The sequence below is a fragment of the Panthera tigris genome, chromosome D1 (genome assembly GCF_018350195.1).
Source record: "Panthera tigris isolate Pti1 chromosome D1, P.tigris_Pti1_mat1.1, whole genome shotgun sequence".
In the NCBI taxonomy this organism is placed as follows: Eukaryota; Metazoa; Chordata; class Mammalia; order Carnivora; family Felidae; genus Panthera; species Panthera tigris.
In genome coordinates this window covers 57160260-57178638 of record NC_056669.1, presented here as the reverse complement: position 1 = coordinate 57178638, position 18379 = coordinate 57160260, and the positions used below count along the sequence as shown (strand labels likewise).

Genomic DNA, 18379 nt, shown 5'->3' with positions numbered 1-18379 from the left:
CATGCACGCACACACACACACACACACACACACACACGCACAAAGGAACTTTTGGAAGTGTTTATTACCTTAATCATAGTGATGGTAACACAAGTGTATACATATATCCCAACTTACCAAATTATATACATTAATTATTTGCCATTTTTATGTACCAATTTTATCTTAATAAGACCAGGGAAAAATTGGGCCTGGGGGGATGGTGTGCCAGAGAAGCCACCTGTGCTGCAGGATTTGGGCACTGGGGAAGCTGTGTGTGCTATAGTGCTTACCATGCTACATGAACTAGGAGCAAAACCCTTTCTGCAGTGTCTCTCCTGCACTCTCTACTGATAAAGCTTAACATTATGCCAGCTGCAAAGGAAAAATATTTAAAGGCCTCAGATCCAATTTTGGAGAACATGCAAGGAAGGATGAATTGGAGCTGAGAGTTGCCAGTTGATAACTGGCAAGAAAGGTAAAAAGAAAATAGATGACTAAAACCATCCAGCATAGTTGAAGATGATTACCAAGAACCAGAAGAGCTAATAAGTTAGATTATTGTTGAAATAGTCAAAGCAATAAAACATTTATATGATTTCTGAATTCAGTCACTCTGAAACAAAAATCTCAAAATGGGTATATTTAATGGACAATTAATGTAATTTTCAAGTAGTACTGACAGCATGATTTTTCCCTTGTGTATCAACTTCGGAATCTCAACCGTACATAAAATGTAATTCCCCTGAAAGTAGAAGAACCAAGAATTGGTTCAGGTTGCTCTGATACTCTTTTTCTTTTATGTCTGTTGCTTCTCAGGAAATGAACCCATTATTGATAAGTATGATAGAATCTCCTTTTAAAGCATCTACCTAAATTGTGGCATATCTAGTTACAGCTAGTTTTGTAGATAACATCTGCTTCTTCATCTTTGTTTTATTTTTCTGGAACTTCAGAACATGTCTCAAGGCACTAATCTTGGTAGTTTGGCTAACTTTAATAAGAATAAATTTCTCCTTGTAGTAGATGATCAGTAACCACCTTTTACCTGGATGAAATACACTTTTGCTAAGCTTAGATGCAGTATGGAGTTGCTTTGTTTCAGACCTTGTCCACCTTCATCACAGAACCCCTGCAACTAGGTTACTGAGTATTTTACGGAGACCTGGACTTAGATAATCTTCTGTAGCATCCTTTTATTTTATTATAGTTGTTACCAACCAAAAGTTTTAACTTTAACTCCAAAGGAATATTTTTAAACTATTTTTTTTCACTTATAAAGTTGGGGGCCTCCTTGTATGCCATTCAGATTATCTGCAGGTGCTACAGCTACCCTATTCACATCTGTAATTGTTTTATGAGATTAAAAAAATTTTTTTTTAATGTTTATTCATTTTTGAGAGACACGGAGTACAAGCAGAGGAAGGCAGAGAGAGAGGGAGACACAGAATCTGAAGCAGGCTCCAGGCTCCGAGCTGTCAGCACGGAGCCTGATGCGGGGCTCGAACCATGAACTGAGAGATCATGACCAGAGCCTAAGTCGGACGCTTAACTGACTGAGCCACCCAGGTGCCCTGTTTTATGAGATTTTTAAGATTAATTTCTTCTGAGGGGCATCTGGGTGGTTCAGTCAGTTAGGCATCTGACTCTTGGCTTCTCCTCAGGACATGATCTCACAGTTTCATGAGTTTGAGCCCTATGTTGGGCTCTGTGCTGGTGGCGCGGAGCCTGCTTGGGATTTCTGTCTCTGCCCCTTCCCAACTCATGCTGTGTCTGTCTCTCCCAAAATAAATAAATAAACTTTAACAAAAAGATTAATTCATAGCATTGACTTTTTCCATTCTAAATACTTTGGAGATCATATTCGAAAGGCTGTGTTTCCTATATCCACATCTGCTCTATTTGGCTAACACTGTATGGGTGCTTGAGGTATATAATAACACCCAGCAACACAAAACTGTCTTTTGAAGTTAACTGACTCAGCCACTCCCAGAAGACAGTAGAGCCAGTGGTCTCTGAAAACATACCATACCTACCTATTGCTGTAGCAAAGAGGGCCTATATGCAAATTAAACCCAGGTTCCTACTTCAGTTCTCATTTTCAGAGCTTTAAGGTTTGACTTTGTTAACCGATCCACTCAATTAAAAACTAAGAAGTCAATAAAAATTAGCTCTGAACATCTTTCTAGTTTCTCAGAACATTGTACTTACATTTATGTTCATATTTCAAGCAACTTACTTGACAAATTATAAGTAACAATTAACCTTTGGATAGCATTTATACTTTTCAAAGTAGTTTTCATTCACTGTTTCAGTTAATCTCGAATAGTAAATTATGTGTGTGTGTGTGTGTGTGTGTGTGTGTGTGTGTGTGTGTATATGTATATATACACACACACACATACATATTTAGTAAATCATATTCTTATCTTCATCTTATAGATATAACTGCCTGAGAGATTAAATAACTAATTCAAGTCCACATAATAAAAAATAAAGTAGGGCTGCAATTCATCTTGTGACTCTAAACTTTACTACGTTAGAATGCTTAATAAAATTGTTTTTGTTTTATAGTTGGGGAAATTTAGGCATAGAGCACTTAAATTATTTGTCCAGAGTTTCAAGCTTACATTTAAAATAAAGGTATATGAAAATCAGAAAACTTGGGTTCTTGGTCCTGTTTATCAGAAGAGCTAAATGTGTGGCTACATGAATAGATACGGGGGGTGGGGGCGGGGGCATGCTAAGAGATTGACATAGGTATATTTTCAAGATGGCCCAGTAGACCTTTATAGTCTTAGCACTGTTAGTTGCAGACTAAACAAAGGAATTAGGAAAGAAAATGATTTTTAGTGTTGTCAGAGAGCATTCCCAGCTTTGTTTCCTTCTCTTTGCAGGGATGTTGGCAATGTGGTTGAAGCCATGTATGGGGACCTCCCTCCTCCAATTATGCTGATTGGACATAGTATGGGTGGAGCTATTGCAGTCCACACAGCATCATCTAACCTAGTGCCAAGCCTCCTGGGTCTCTGTATGATCGATGTTGTAGAAGGTAAGTTTTCTTAGTACTGACTAAATCAAAATCTTTGATTTATAAGAGATCCATGGTAGATTATTATTACCTTATTTTAATTTATTGATCTCTACTCATCTTGAACTATGTCCCTCTGTCTTTATATCGTTTTTTATGTTACTTTGTGGCAAAGGCATTCTGAGTATTTTTTAATTGACATACAAATTTTATTAGTTTCAGTTGTATGACATAATGATTCAATATGTGTATATATTATGAAATGATCACCACAGTATGTGTAGTTAACATCCATCACCACATATAATAAATTATTTTTCTTGTGACGAACACTTTTAAGATCTACTGTCTTCGCAACTTTCAAATACACAATATATATTATTAACTGTAGTCACTATACTGTACATTATATCCTGAAGACTTTTTTATTTTATAACTGGAAGTTTGTACCTTTTGACACCTTCACCCATTGCACCCATACCCTATATTATATGATCATTTCCCATGTCATTGAAAACTCTTTGTAAATATCTTTTAGGGCTACATAATGTTTCAATTGTATGTATGTCCCATAATTATATTTAATGTTAAAAAGAAGCTGCCATGTCTTTTATGACCCAGCCTCAGAAGTCATACGATTGCTTATACAAGTCAGCCCCTATTCAGTATGAGAAGACTACACAAGGGAGTGAATATCAAGAGGCAAAAATCACTGGAGGCCATCCTCGAAGCTTGCTATCACATCAATCTCTGAATTTTTTTAAGCTGCATCTTTTTTCCCCAAAACATCACTGAATTCTACCATCATTGAGGGCAGATATACACAGTTGGCCCAGTAAATGTAAATGCTTAGAATATGTTAAGTGCTGTGGTTAAAGTATTTGTTTAACATCTAGGTACAGCCATGGATGCACTTAATAGCATGCAGAATTTCTTACGTGGTCGTCCTAAAACCTTCAAGTCTCTAGAGAATGCCATTGAATGGAGGTAACCCACAAATCTATATTGTCTATATTTTGAATGTTAGATTTTAACTGTCCTTTTTCATCAGTTCAGGCACCAAGTTCAAAAGAATAGTTCAGTTTCCAAGCCTTAGCTTTATTATAATATCACATGTGGAAACATTTATGTAAAGTGCAGAATTATTTTTAATATTTTAAATGTTTCACACTTGGCCCAGTTGTCTAAAATCCATCCTTTTCCTAATACACTATAGTACCTCCTACAATTTTAGTAATTATGGATTATCTCCTGTCTAGCTATCTCCATTTCTGAGGTAGGAGTTTGGACTAAATGAGAATCTAAGGCCTTTTCTACTTCTGATGCTTCATGTTCTGGATTCACTTTCTGTGTTCCAGAGAAAATGGTGGAGAAACAGAGGATGGGCATAGGTTCCTTTCTCAGTTTTTATTTGGGTTTGGGTAAATAAAAACCCTTTGGGTAAATAGTTTTCATAAAAATCACTGAATTGGCTATGACTTCCACTAAAGTAAAGGCTGTTTTGTCATTAATTTATTCATTAATTCAATTATTTGATTAAATATTTATTAAACACTTTGTGCTAAAGGGTGAAATTTCAGAAATGAGTAAAACACTGCCCCTCCCCCAAGGAAATCAATCTTAGGATAAAAAACTTTAGTATCCTCTCTTCCTACCTCTTCTTCAAAATCCATCTCTAGTTCCTTTCCCAGAACCCTTCTCTAAGTCCTCCAAACCATTCAGATTACTCCCTCAGTTAAATTGCTAAAGACCTCTGTCTATATTATATTGTACTGTTTACCTCTGAAGTCTCCCCGAAAGGATATGCTTATATTGTTAATTTTCATTCCTGTCTTAAGATTCTTCCTACATCATAAGGGCAGAAGTTATCCTCTATTTCTTTTGTACTTTCATATAGCATACAGCATACTGCTGGCTGCCTTAGCAGGCAGAACATATCTGTTCATTGAATCAAAGAGATCAGCTGGAAATTAAGGACCTGGTAAATGTATCTGAGGTAGTTTTTCTAAGACAGAGGGTCTCATGCCAAATATGGCTTGCCAAAATGATGTTTGTGTTTGGTGAGGTTGCTTCTATCTCTCCTTGCTCACACTACTGAGGTGCAGGATTCCTGTTCCCTCATCAACACCAAAGATCTCTCCATCTTTGGCAGCCACAGCATTTCCGAATGAAGCTGCTGCCAGTTCAGCATGTATCTGAGGCACCCTGCCTTCTTCCCCAGGAGCAAACAGTGAGAAAATTATTCCAAATAACTTTTTTTTTAATTTTTTTAAAAAATGTTTATTTATTTTGAGAGAGGGAGAATGAGCCAGCATGGGGAGGGGCAGAGAGAGAGGGAGAGAATTCCAAGCAGGCTGCACACTATCAGCACAAAGACTGATGTGGGGCTTGGTCTCACCATGAGATTGAACCATGAGATCAAGAGTCAGACACTTAACTGCCGGAGCCCTCCAGGGACCCCCCACCAAATAACTTTTTAAATTTATTCAGTAAACTTTGGTTTTTTAGTCCCTAAGATGTGTTACTTACTACCTGATTAAGAACTGGAGATGAATCAGACTTAGTTCCTATCATCCAAAAACTGGGAATACAAACAAGTAAATATTTAAACACAGTACAGTGAAGGAAGCACAAAGTTATAGAAGATAGGTACTTAATCCAGCATGAGGGTATTGGTGGATCTTTTCTTAAAAGAGAAAAGGTGGCTCAGTTGGTTAAGCCTCCGATTTTTTATTTCAACTTAGATCATGATCTCACAGTTTGTGAGTTCAAGCCCCATGTCAGGTTCTGTGCTGACAGCTTGGAGCCTGCTTGGGATTCTCTCTGTTCCTCTCCCTCTGCCCCTTCCTCGCTCGTGCACTCTCTTTCTCTCAAGATAAATAAACTTTAAAAAGAGATAGAGTCTTGATTCTAGTGGCAGATGTGGGATAGGATGAGGGTTCTGTTTGTTGTATGTTAAAATGTTCTGCGTTGTATAAGAGCCACTGATTTTTAGATCCCACTTCTTGAACCTGAGAATCGGAAAGAATACTATGAAGTATTTCATAATTTTGTACTCGGCTGGATATCTGAATCAAGTTTATGACTCATAGTTATTGTGGATATTCCAGGTTTTAAAAAAGATGTTGAAATACAAAGCCAACCTGTTTAATTCAGTAAAGATTTAAATCAAAGTGAATTCCCACTTCTGCTTTCTTGGTCATCCTAATGAGAGACAGTAGGTCATAGTCATTAGGCTTTAAAAGTTGGACAGATAAGGATTTACACTTTGGTTTCATCACTCTGGCTGCTCTGAGGAAAACACTAGGGGAAGGGAAAGGGATGGGTGTGATAATGGAAGTGGGAAATTGATTAGGAGGCAATTGTAGTAGTATAGGAGAGTAATGATGGTAAGCATAGACTAGGATGACAACAGAGGAAGTAATATGTCATATTTGGAATGTATTTTGAAGATACAACTGACAGGAATGCCTTACAGATCGGATGTCAGGAGAGAAATGAGGGGTGGGGGTAGGAGGAGGCACAGCATTCAAGGATAACTTTTAGATTTTTAGTCCAAGCAATCAGGTGAATGGTGGAGACAAAGAGAAGTAGATTTGGGAGCAGGTAAAGGGTCAGGGAATCAGGATTTTTGTTTGGATAAACTGAAATGGTTATTATACCTCTAAGCAGAAATGTCAAGTAGTTACTGGTCTATACTAGTTAGAAGAGGCTGAGTTAGAGATAAATTGGAGAATCATTATTACATAGATAATATTTAAAGCCAAAAGATTGAATGCAGTCACCTAGGGATTTGATATTGATAGAAAAATTCCAAGAACTGAGCCTTGGGAAACTCCACAATATTTAGAGCTTGGGAAAAAGAGAAAGATCCAACAAAGGAAACTGAAAAGTCACAGTTGGTGAGATAGAAGGAAAACTAAAGGAGTATAGCAAGTGTTTATAGAAGGAGGGAGAGAGCATCTGTGTCACATGCTGAGAGATCAGTTAAGATGAGGACTAAAAAATGACCATTAAAATTGACCTGAGGGGCGCCTGGGTGGCTCAGTCGGTTGAGCGTCCGACTTCAACTCAGGTCATGATCTCACAGTCTGTTAGTTCGAGCCCCACGTTGGGCTCTGTACTGACAGCTCAGAGCCTGGAGCCTGTTTCAGATTCTGTGTCTCCCTCTCTCTCTGCCCCTGCCCAGCTCATGCTCTGTCTCTCTCTCTGTCAAAAATAAACATTAAAAAAAAAAATTTTTTTTTAATTGGCATGAGTAAAGGTGACCTTGACAAAGACAATCACAGAAAATAAGTAGGCGATAACCCCCCCCTCCAAATATATGTTTGAGGATATTAGTTGGGGAAAGGATAGGAGATGACAAAATGGAGAAAGCAAGTAAGATAACTTATTTTTTAGGATAACTTTTGGGAAGTTTTGTTGTCTAGGAGAGCAGAAAAATGGGATGGTATCTAGTAGTGAATGTGGGGTTGAGAATGTTTTTAAAAGATGTTTTATAATATCCGCTAGAGAAAAAAAATGATGACACATAGGATAATAATTTATAGCAAGAAGAGATGCAAACCAGTTCCTAAGGTTGGCCTTGAATAGGGACAGAGGTGTTTCATATATTAAACAGTCATCAAGGAAGAGTATGTGATTTATAAATACTGGTAGATTTGTAGATTCTGTAGGTTCAGTTGGTGGATGGAAAATTCAGTTGGTGGATCTGTTGGTGGATAGAAAAATGAATAGTTCTGATCACATCTATCATTAAAATAGGAAGCAAGGTCTTTATCTAAAGGGGTTGCCCTTTAAAATTTTACATGATTTTTTAAGCTAAAAAATTAGATTTAAAAAAATGCATTCTGATTGCCTGCTTCAGGTAGTGTTTCCAGTTCCCCCTGGGACATGAAGCTGCTTTGCTTGGCCCTTAGTCATATGTAGGTAGATAACTGAGAGGCCTAATCTATTAAAATAGTATCTAAGCTTCTGAATTCTATATCATAGCATGCAAGGCCCTCTAAGAACTCATCTCTGCCCACCTGTCCCTTTCTCCTATTCACACTCCTCCTTTGCTTTCCCCTGCTTCTCCTTGCACTCTGTCCTTATCCTACTGACTTTTCCACATCACAGTGCCTTTGTTCACAATGTGCCCTCTGTCTGTAATGCTCTGCCCATCCCTCCCCCTTTTTTTAGAGAGAGAGAGAGAGAGAGAGTGCAAGCTTGAGCTGGAGAAAGGGGGAGAAGGAGAAAGAGAATCTTAAGCAGGCTCCACGCTCAGCACAGAGCCTAACACAAGGCTCTATCCTATGACCCTGAGATCATGACCTGAGCTGAAACCAAGAGCTGGACACTGAACCAACGGAGCCACTCAGGCTCCCGTTTTTAAATTTTATTTGAGAGAGAGAATGCGAGACCATCCTCTTTTATCTTCCACTGAACTCCTTTTCTCCTCAGTTTAGGCAGGACATTTTGGGGAGCTTTCTTTAATGTCTTCATTCAGAATCAAGTGATTCCTTTGAACCTTGCCTTTGTTATACTGAAACTATCTGTGTTTCTTTCTCCCCCCTGAATTAGGTGCTTCTTGAACATAGGCCTGGCACATAGTATCCTCCTGGTAAATATTTGCAGAACTGAAATGACTTGAATGTCTTTAACCTAATTTTTACTACTTGGCTTATAGCCATAATAACCAGGTAGGAAGTAGTGGTTATCTCCATAGTAAGCTATATTGGCAAACACAACTTTGTAGTAGGTTCCACAGAATCTGCAGAATTATTTGTTTGACCCTAGTGACGTGATAAAATGGTTGCTGAATAACCTCTTTCCCTTCTCACTTTTCTAGTGTGAAGAGTGGTCAGATTCGAAATTTGGAGTCGGCCCGTGTCTCCATGGTTGGCCAAGTCAAACAGTAGGTCTTATTTTTTCCCTATTGGGCTCTTTAGAGACTGAAACATGGTGAGAGAATTACAGATTGCTTTTTGTTATACACCTGTCCTACCATCCTGAATGCCTTTATTATTTTAGATAATTTTGACAAATGAGCTCAGCTGGGCTAGCGGCATAGCTTTTCTTTCTTTACTTTTTTTTTTTTTTTTTTTTTTTTTTTTTAAGAAATCCCAAAGCCTGTATAATACAGGACTACCATATTAATGTAACTCTGGGTGTTAAAAGGTGAAAAATCCCAGAGAATGGATATTAAAAATTAAGTGTCCATTCTAGTGCTAGAAGTGATCATTTTATTCTGGTAATAATCTCCTTCTTAGCCAAACCTGATTGTGAGGAAATTACAGTATAAAAGCTTTAGCATAACCTGAGTGAAAGCCAGATTCTATGGCTAAGCTAAGAATATTTAGCCCAGCTGATCTTCTTGGATAGGGTTACATGAGTCCTGGGTATTGCTATGTAGTCAGAAAATGAACTTTAGATGAATTGAGAAAATGTTGCCCAAGGGAACAACAGGGAGCACAGGAGTTGATGAAAATGATAATGGTATTATTGAATGCCTGCTATTTGCTGGGTACAAGGTATTTTATATACACCTCATTTTTAAGACCTTACCTTATGCAAATTTTCAAATATATAAAAGTAGAATAATACAATGAACCCCAATGTACATAATGCCTATTTTCAACAGTTACTAATGGCCAGTCTTTTTTCATCTGTGCCCCTATTTATTTACCCTAAGCACAACATTTTTTGAAATATATTCCAATGGTAAGGACACTTTAAACACAATCACAGTACCATTATCACACCTAAAAAAATAGTTCCTTAATATCATCAAATGTCTATTCAGTATTCATGTTTCTGATTGTCTCACAAATAATTTTCTTACAGTTTAAGTCAGAATTACAATAAAGTGATATATATCAATTGACTATATCTCTTAAGTATCTTTTAATTTAGTTTCCACTTTTGTCTCATTTTTTTTCCTTGCAATTTATTTGTTGAAGAAACCTGGTTGTTTGCCCTGTAGAATTTTCCACAATCTGGATTTGCTGATTGATTCCTGAAGGTGTAATTTAATATGTTCTCTCTTCCCTGTATTATTATTTTTTTAATTTTTATTATTTTTTTATTTCAAGAGAGATAGCGAGCAAGTGGGGGAAGGGCAGAGAGAGAGAGACAGAATCCCAAGCAGGCCCGCACTGTCAGCACAGAGCCCTATGAGGGTCTCAAAAACCATGAGATCATGTTCTGAGCCGAAATCAAATTAAGAGTCAGACCCCAGAGTCAGATGTTTAACCAATTGAGCCACCCAGGCACCCCAAGTTTTTGGTTTTTGGGTTTGTTTGTTTGTTTGTTTGTGTTTTGTTTTTTTTTTGTGCCCTGTATTGTTTGTAAATTGTTAGTTAGATCCAGAGATTTGGTCAGGTTCAGCTTTATTTATTGTTATTTTGGCGTTTTGTTTGTGAGAATACATACTGCCAATAGGAAGCACGTAATGTCTGGTTATCTCCTTTTTTTGAGTGTTGGTAACCATTGATGACCATTATGTGGATTCAGTAACTCATTTGCACTACCTCATTTAGTCTTTACAGTACCTCTTTAAGATAAGTATTGTTTTTTAGATGAGAAAATAGAAGTTCAGAAAGGTAAAGTAGTTTTCCCCGGATCACACAGCTAGTGAATAACAGCTCAAATTCAGTCTCCTGTGTATTTGACTTCAAGCCCTATATTATGGATTTTATGCCTAAAAATGCAATTTGAGTAGTAATATCTGACAGACACATGCAGTATTCAAATAAGCTGTGAGACTGCCCACTTTTTAATGCCTAAATATTTTAAGATCTGACTTGTTTAAGTAGTGATGAAGCATTTCATGAGGAAGTTATATGGCTTGTGTTCAGGTAGTTCAGTGATTGTAAAATTTTACTTAATATGTAAATTTAAGTGTTTTCTCTTAATATGTAAACTTGTGTATATAGTGTATGTTTTAATTGTCACATAGATATCAGATGGAACCTTCCTGCCCTTCTTGATCTATGTGAAATTCCCTTGAACCTCCTAATCCATAGCTTGGAAATGTAAAGTACATACTGTTTCTTTGTTATACTACTTTGACCCTAGATGTGAAATTTGACACCTCAAGTGCCATAGAAAACCCCCCCACTTGACAAAATATTTTATGAACATACACTTTACTGAGATTGGTAGAGGAGACAGGGAAGGACAAGTGATAACTGTTAAGAATCCACCACTGAAGTTTCAGTGGCCCTTCAGTTTATCCACCTCTTTTTATCTCATTGTCTCTTCTCTTCTCCCTTCACTCTCCCTATCAAGTACAAAATAACAGATTCTTCTTTATCATGCAGAACAGACCTTAGCACTAGTTGCTACCTAGGCTCTTGGGATTTTTACCTATAATATTGTCAGTGCACTTTTTCCAACAAGTTCTTTCTAAAAGGAATTATGGTACCAGCTGGTCATATAATAATAATTTTTCTACCTAATTATATAAGAGACATTGTTTTTTAGAGGAAAAACAACAGTAATTGGTTGGATCATATGTTCTAATCTCCAAGGTTCAGCTGCCTATGGTTATTGTAATTGCCAGTTTCTATTAGCCAATTAAAAGTGGGGGCCTTTTACCATTCTGTTTGAGACTTGTTCTATTGTAAACAGGGTACAGTAGAAAAGTACCATGCTGTCATGTTAATTGGGCCTGGATTTGCCTTCCAGCCTCATGTACTAATGAGCCAGGTGATCTTGGACAATTTTTTTTTTTTTAACTTTTCAGGGCTACCTCATAGGATTGTTATGAGAATTATATAAGATAATACCAGTAAAACTGTTGCCACCATGACTCAAGGAATGGTTAGTTACTCCCTTCTGTGGGTCAGTATTGGTGCAAGAACTGGAAACCAGGCCTCAGAGTATAGTCCTTCATTGGCCATGACCTTCCATAGCCCTGGCCTACTTCTATACATTTTAAAATGCACATTTTTCACATCCTCCTTCTCCCAGAAGCATGGTCAATTTTAACTGACATTTGATTTTAAAAGACCATAAGTATCAGTATCTCTGAGATAATTTGTATATAATAGAGAGATATATGGTAACACTTTCTAAAAAAAAAAAACCTAGGTGTGAAGGAATTACAAGTCCAGAAGGCTCAAAATCTATAGTGGAAGGAATCATAGAGGAAGAAGAAGAAGACGAAGAAGGAAGTGAGTCAGTAAACAAGAGGAAAAAGGAGGATGACATGGAGGTGAGTGAAAGCCGGCATTCTTGGAAGGATGGAGTATGGAATGGTTCAGAGTGTGTGGGGGTAGGGAAGGGGAGGTGACGTGTCCTTTTTTTGCCATTGGATATTTTAGGGGGTGAAGATGTTATAGATATTTAGGTTAACTATAGGATATAAGGCACCGTTGATAGCTCTGACAAATTGGAACATAAAAGTTCACAGTATATACCCTCCCCTCAAACAGCTTGCTCTCTCATCAGGCTCTTTCTCACCTCATTACTTCTGTTCCTGAGGTTTATCTCATGAGACAATCTCATTTCCTACTAGTCTATGCTAAGCCCATTAGATCTTACTTATCTTTCAAGGTATATCTCTTAAGGGATGTTTTCTGACCTCATTTTATATCAGTCCCTCTCCAGTATAGCACTGAGAGTCTGTATGACATAACTTACCACTCTTTTTTGAAGTCATGGCTGAGTTATAGAATTGTTTTTCATAAACCACATTCAGAGATACTATGGTCTCTTGTAGTCATCTCTAGAATGCATAATCAATGTCCTCTAATTTCACGATAATTTGTCTCCCAACAAAAATAACCTGTGTATTTTAAGCACAGGATCTGATGTTCTATATGAATTTCCTTATTATTTAGCTTGGAGTTGTGTGCATAGCAAATGTCCTGTGAGTACTTGTTGAGCACTTGATTTGAGGATAATAGTGGGAAAGAGTACTTTTTTTCTTGGAAATGGTTGTGAGCATGAGCAGCAGACTTTCTGGGATGGATTATAAACATTTTACTAATGGCAAATAATGGAATTGGTATACACCACATATCCCTTTACATTTGGAGATGCTACTGTTAGCAAGGAGGAGAGTACATTGACCCTTGAACAACATGGGAGTTAGGGACACTGACCCCCACACGGTCAAATCCAAGTATAACTACTAACTACCCAAAAACTTAATTACCAATAACCTACTATTAACCAGAAGCCTTACCAATAATATAAACAGTTAATTAGTACATAATTTGTATATTTATATGTATCAAATACTGTATTCTTACAATAAAGTAAGCTAGACAAAAGAAAATGTTATTAAGAAAATCATGAAGAAGAAAAAATACATTTACAGTACTGTACTGTTTTCAGTGAAAAAAATCTGCGTATAAATGGACCTGTGCAGTCCAAACGTATATTGTTCAAGCATCAACTGTATGTTCATCAAACAGTATTTTTAATTTAATGAGGTTCTTTCTGTCATCCTTAAGATCAATAAATAATTTGTTGTACCTCTTTGGAGTTTACAAAAACATAAATAATGCATGACTAATTTGCCTTCCCTACACTGTGTGAGGTGAGGAGAGATCTTTTCTCCCATGTTAACAGTTAGAAACTGAGACTCAGAGGGGCACCTGGGTGGCTCAGTCGGTTAAGCGGCCGACTTTGGCTCAGGTCATGATCTCGTGGTCCGAGAGTTCGAGCCCTGCGTCGGGCTCTGTGCTGACAGCTCAGAGCCTGGAGCCTGTTTCGGATTCTGTGTCTCCCTCTCTCTGACCCTCCCCCATTCATGCTCTGTCTCTCTCTGTCTCAAAAATAAATAAACATTAAAAAAAAAATTAAAAAAAAAAAAAAGAAACTGAGACTCAGATGAAGAGACTTGCCCAAGGTAATCGAGTAATATTTAGTAGATTTGAGACTCTGATACAAACTGCCAATTACTTTTTGTCTTCTATGTACTGCAAACTATACTAAGTGTATCACATTTATCGTCCCGAGTTCTCGTTTTAGCTCTGCATTATAGATATTATCACTGTTTTATAAGTCAGGTACAGATACTTGCCTACAGTCACGTATAAATGTTAGCACTAAAACACATCCAGATCCTCTGATATTTAACTCCAGCTCATTTTTTCTTTGCAGTTTTTTATAAGCCCAGTTATATGCAGTTTAATAAACTCCAGCAGTTTTATTAGGAGGGAAGACTGAGACACATGAGGCAATAAGAAGTATAGCTAAAACAATCTACACTTGAGGAAGGACACAAACCCCAAACAACAGAAACTGCTTATTGCAACTAGTAGATCTATAGATCCTGGAGATCTAATGCACAGCATAATAATTATAGGCAACAATACTATAAGTTGCTAAGAGACTAGGTCTTAATTGTTCCCAGCACAAAAAAGAAATGATAATGTGACATGATAGAGCTGTTAGCTGTCACTGTGGTGTTACAGTATAGCAATATATAAATGTATCAAATCAACACAGTGTACACCTTAAACCTACACAATGTTATATGCCAATTATATCTCAATAAAGAAAAATAAATAAAATAAAATGATGGAGAAAATGTTAATAATGCAAATTAAACTTAATGACTACAACAGAAGCAGTCACAACTTCTTTTTTTTTTAATATGAAATTTATTGTCAAATTGGTTTCCATACAACACCCAGTGCTCATCCCAACAGGTGCCCTCCTCAGTGCTCATCACCCACCCTCTCCTCCCTCCCACACCCCATCGACCCTCAGTTTGTTCTCAGTTTTTAAGAGTCTCTTATGGTTTGCCTTCCACCCTCTCTAACCTTTTTTTTTTTTCCTTCCCCTCCCATGGTCTTCTGTTAAGTTTCTCAGGATCCACATAGGAGTGAAAACATATGGTGTCTGTCTTCCTCTGTATGACTTATTTTACTTAGCATAACACTCTCCAGTTCCATCCACGTTGCTACAAAAGGCCATATTTCATTCTTTATCATTACGTAGTATTCCACTGTGTATATAAACCACAATTTCTTTATCCATTCATCAGTTGATGGACATTTAGGCTCTTTCCATAATTTGGCTATTGTTGAAAGTGCTGCTAAACATTGGGGTACATGTGCCCCTATGCGTCAGCACTCCTGTATCCCTTGGGTAAATTCCTAGCAGTGCTATTGCTGGGTCATAGGGTAGATCTATTTTTAATTTTTTGAGGAACCTCCACACTGTTTTCCAGAGTGGCTACACCAGTTTGCATTCCTACCAACAGTGCAAGAGGGTTCCCGTTTCTCCACATCCTCGCCAGCATCTATAGTCTCCTGATTTGTTCATTGTAGCCACTCTGACTGGCGTGAGGTGGTATGTGAGTGTGGTTTTGATTTGTATTTCCCTGATGAGGAGTGACGTTGAGTATCTTTTCATGTGCCTGTTGGCCATCTGGATGTCTTCTTTAGAGAAGTGTCTATTCATGTTTTCTGCCCATTTCTTCACTGGGTTATTTGTTTTTCTGGTGTGGAGTTTGGTGAGTTCTTTATAGGTTTTGGATACTAGCCTTTTATCAGATATGTCATTTGCAAATAATGAATATGTCATAATAAATATGTCATTTTCCCATTCTGTTGGTTGCTTTTTAGTTTTGTTGATTGTTTCCTTTGCAGTGCAGAAGAAGCTTTTTATCTTCATGAGGTCCCAGTAGTTCATTTTTGCTTTTAATTCCCTTGCCTTTGGGGATGTGTCAAGTAAGAAATTGCTGTGGCTGAGGTCAGAGAGGTTTTTTCCTGCTTTCTCCTCTACGGTTTTGATGGTTTCCTGTCTCACATTCAGGTCCTTTATCCATTTTGAGTTTATTTTTGTGAATGGTGTAAGAAAGTGGTCTAGTTTCATTCTTCTGCATGTTGCTGTCCAGCTCTCCCAACACCATTTGTTAGAGAGACTGTCTTTACTCCATTGGATATTCTTTCCTGCTTTGTCAAAGATTAGTTGGCAACAGTCACAACTTCTAAAGTATAGTAGCCAGGGGCCATTTAGAGCCCCTCTTAGGGGCATCTCTGTTACAACATAATATAAAAAGTGGTGTTTGAAATGATCCTGAGATATACGTAAGAGTTCTATTGCATCCATTTTGGTGTGTGAAAGAATACAAGGTATACATTGGTGGTGGGGGGTGATGTCTAATACAAAATGATTAAAATACAGAAAAGAAAAGGGAAACTTTAATTTTTGGTCCTTAAAGCAATAAACTTCAGTTGTTCAGGAGGTATTCCTTTACGTGTAAATCTCTCTTTTTTTAAATTGTTTTATTGAGAGGTGACTCACCCAAAGTATACAATTCAGTGGTTTTTAGTAGAGTCTCAGAATTGTGCAACCATCCCAATCTAATTTTAGAACATTTTTCATCACTTGTAAAAGAAATGTCATACCTGTTTGCAGTTGCTTCCCATTTCTCCTCAACCTTCCCAGCCCTAGGCATCCACTAATCTACTTTGTGTCTCTTTAGATTTGCCTAATCTGGACATTTAATATAAATGGAATCATTAATATATAGTCTTTTGTGACTGGCTTATTTTACTTTAGCATAATGTTTTCAAGGTTTATCCATGTTGTAGCATATATTAGAACTTCATTCCTGTTTATAGCTGAATAATATCCCTTTGTATGGATAGACCACAGTTTTTATCCATTCGTCAGTTGAGGGACATTTGGATCGTTTTCACTTTTTTGTCTGTTATGAATAATGCTGGTATGAACAATGGTGTACAAGTTTTTGTGTGGACATAGGTTTTTATTTTTCTCAGGTATGCACCTACAAGTGAAATTGCTGGATGCTAACTTTGTGTTTAATCATTTGAGGAGTAGCCAGACTATCTTCCAAAATGCCTGCAGCACTTTATATTGCCACCACTAGTGTATGAGTTTTCTACATCCTTGTCAGCACTTGTAATATTCTCTCTTTTTGATTATAGCCATCCTAATGGGTTTGAAGTGGTATCTTCTTGTGGTTTTGATTTACATTTTCCTGATGATTATTGATTTTGAGCATCTTTTCATGGGCTTACTATCCATTTTCTCCCGGGAGAAATGTATAATCAGATCCTTTGCCCATTTTTTCAGTAGGGTATTTTATCTTTTTATTATTGAATAGTAGGAGTTCTTTATATATTCTAGATACAAGTCCCTGATTTGCAGATATTTTCTCCTGTTATACAGATTGTCTTTTCATGTTCTTGATGATGTTCTTGGAAGTGCATAAGTTTGATTTTGAAGAAATTTATTTTATCTAGTTACTATTTTGTTGCACCATATCTAAGAAGGTTTTGCCTAGCCCAGGGTCACAAAGGTTTATGTGTATGTTTTCTTCTAACAGTTTTCTAGTTTTAGCACTTATATTTAGGTCTATGATCCATTTTGAGTTAATTTTTGTGTATAGTATGATGTTGGGGGTGTAACTTCATTCTTTTGCATGTGGATGTCCAGCTGTCTCGGGATTGTTTGTTGGTAAGACCTCTCTTTCCCATTTACTTGTCTTGCATCCCTTGTTGGAAATCAAATGACCATAAATGCCAGGCTTTGTCTCTGGACACTCAGTTCTGTTCCATTATATATATATATATATATATATATATCCTATCCTTATAAGCAAGTACACATTATTAAGCAAGTCTTCATTATTGTAGCTTCGTAGTAAGTTTTGAAATCGGGAAGTGTAAGTCTTCCAACTTTGTTCTTCTTTTTCAAGATTATTGAAATCCCATATTCTTAAGATTTTGGTGTTTTAATTACTTGTTGTATGCCAGACCATGTTCCTCTTGTTTTACATACATGAGTATTTTTAGTTCATCTTTACAACAATCCTTTGAGATTTTGTGTTGCCCACTTAATAACTAAGAAAACAGGCTTGGAGAAGTTAGGTAACTTTCCCAAGGGACCCACCATGAATTAGTTGATGGTGGAGCTGGGATTTGCATTAAGTCAGGCCTGACTGACCCAAAGCCTGTCTTCTTAAGTTCTTTTCAAGTGAGGTGTTGAAAAATAATGCAAAGCCTGTGGTTGATGCCCTGTGTGGAGAATCGCATCCTGCCCAGGTGAACATACCAGGAAAATTGGTAGCCAGCTTTCTGCTTCTCCTAGCCAACAAGTAGATCTCATTACATAGATTTGGTTTTTTTTCTTTTTTTTTTTCTTTTTTCAAGTTTTTATTTAAATTTCAGTAGTTAACATACAGTGTAATATTAGTTTCAGGTGTAGAATTTAGTGATTCATCACTTACATACAATATAACATCCCATGCTCATCCCAAGTGCCTTCCTTCATATCTATCACGCATTTAACCCATCCCTCTGCCCTCCCCTCCAGCAACCCTCAGTTTGTTCTTGGTAGTTAAGAGTCTGTTTTCTGGTTTGCCTCTCTTTTTCCCCCCCGTGTTCATCTGTTTTG

General features: G+C 37.2%; 1 protein-coding gene across 5 annotated transcripts in view; it reads left to right on the top strand.

Moving 5' to 3' along the window:
* Positions 1–18379, top strand: part of PPME1 (protein phosphatase methylesterase 1) — a 102761-nt gene that overhangs the window by 72274 nt on the left and 12108 nt on the right. For all 5 annotated transcript variants that reach the window (XM_042959533.1, XM_007080855.3, XM_007080856.2 and 2 more), the window contains 4 exons: positions 2877–3031; positions 3907–3997; positions 8841–8906; positions 12086–12209. In XM_042959533.1, coding sequence (XP_042815467.1) covers positions 2877–3031; positions 3907–3997; positions 8841–8906; positions 12086–12209 — 436 coding nt within the window. The remainder of the gene's footprint in view (positions 1–2876; positions 3032–3906; positions 3998–8840; positions 8907–12085; positions 12210–18379) is intronic.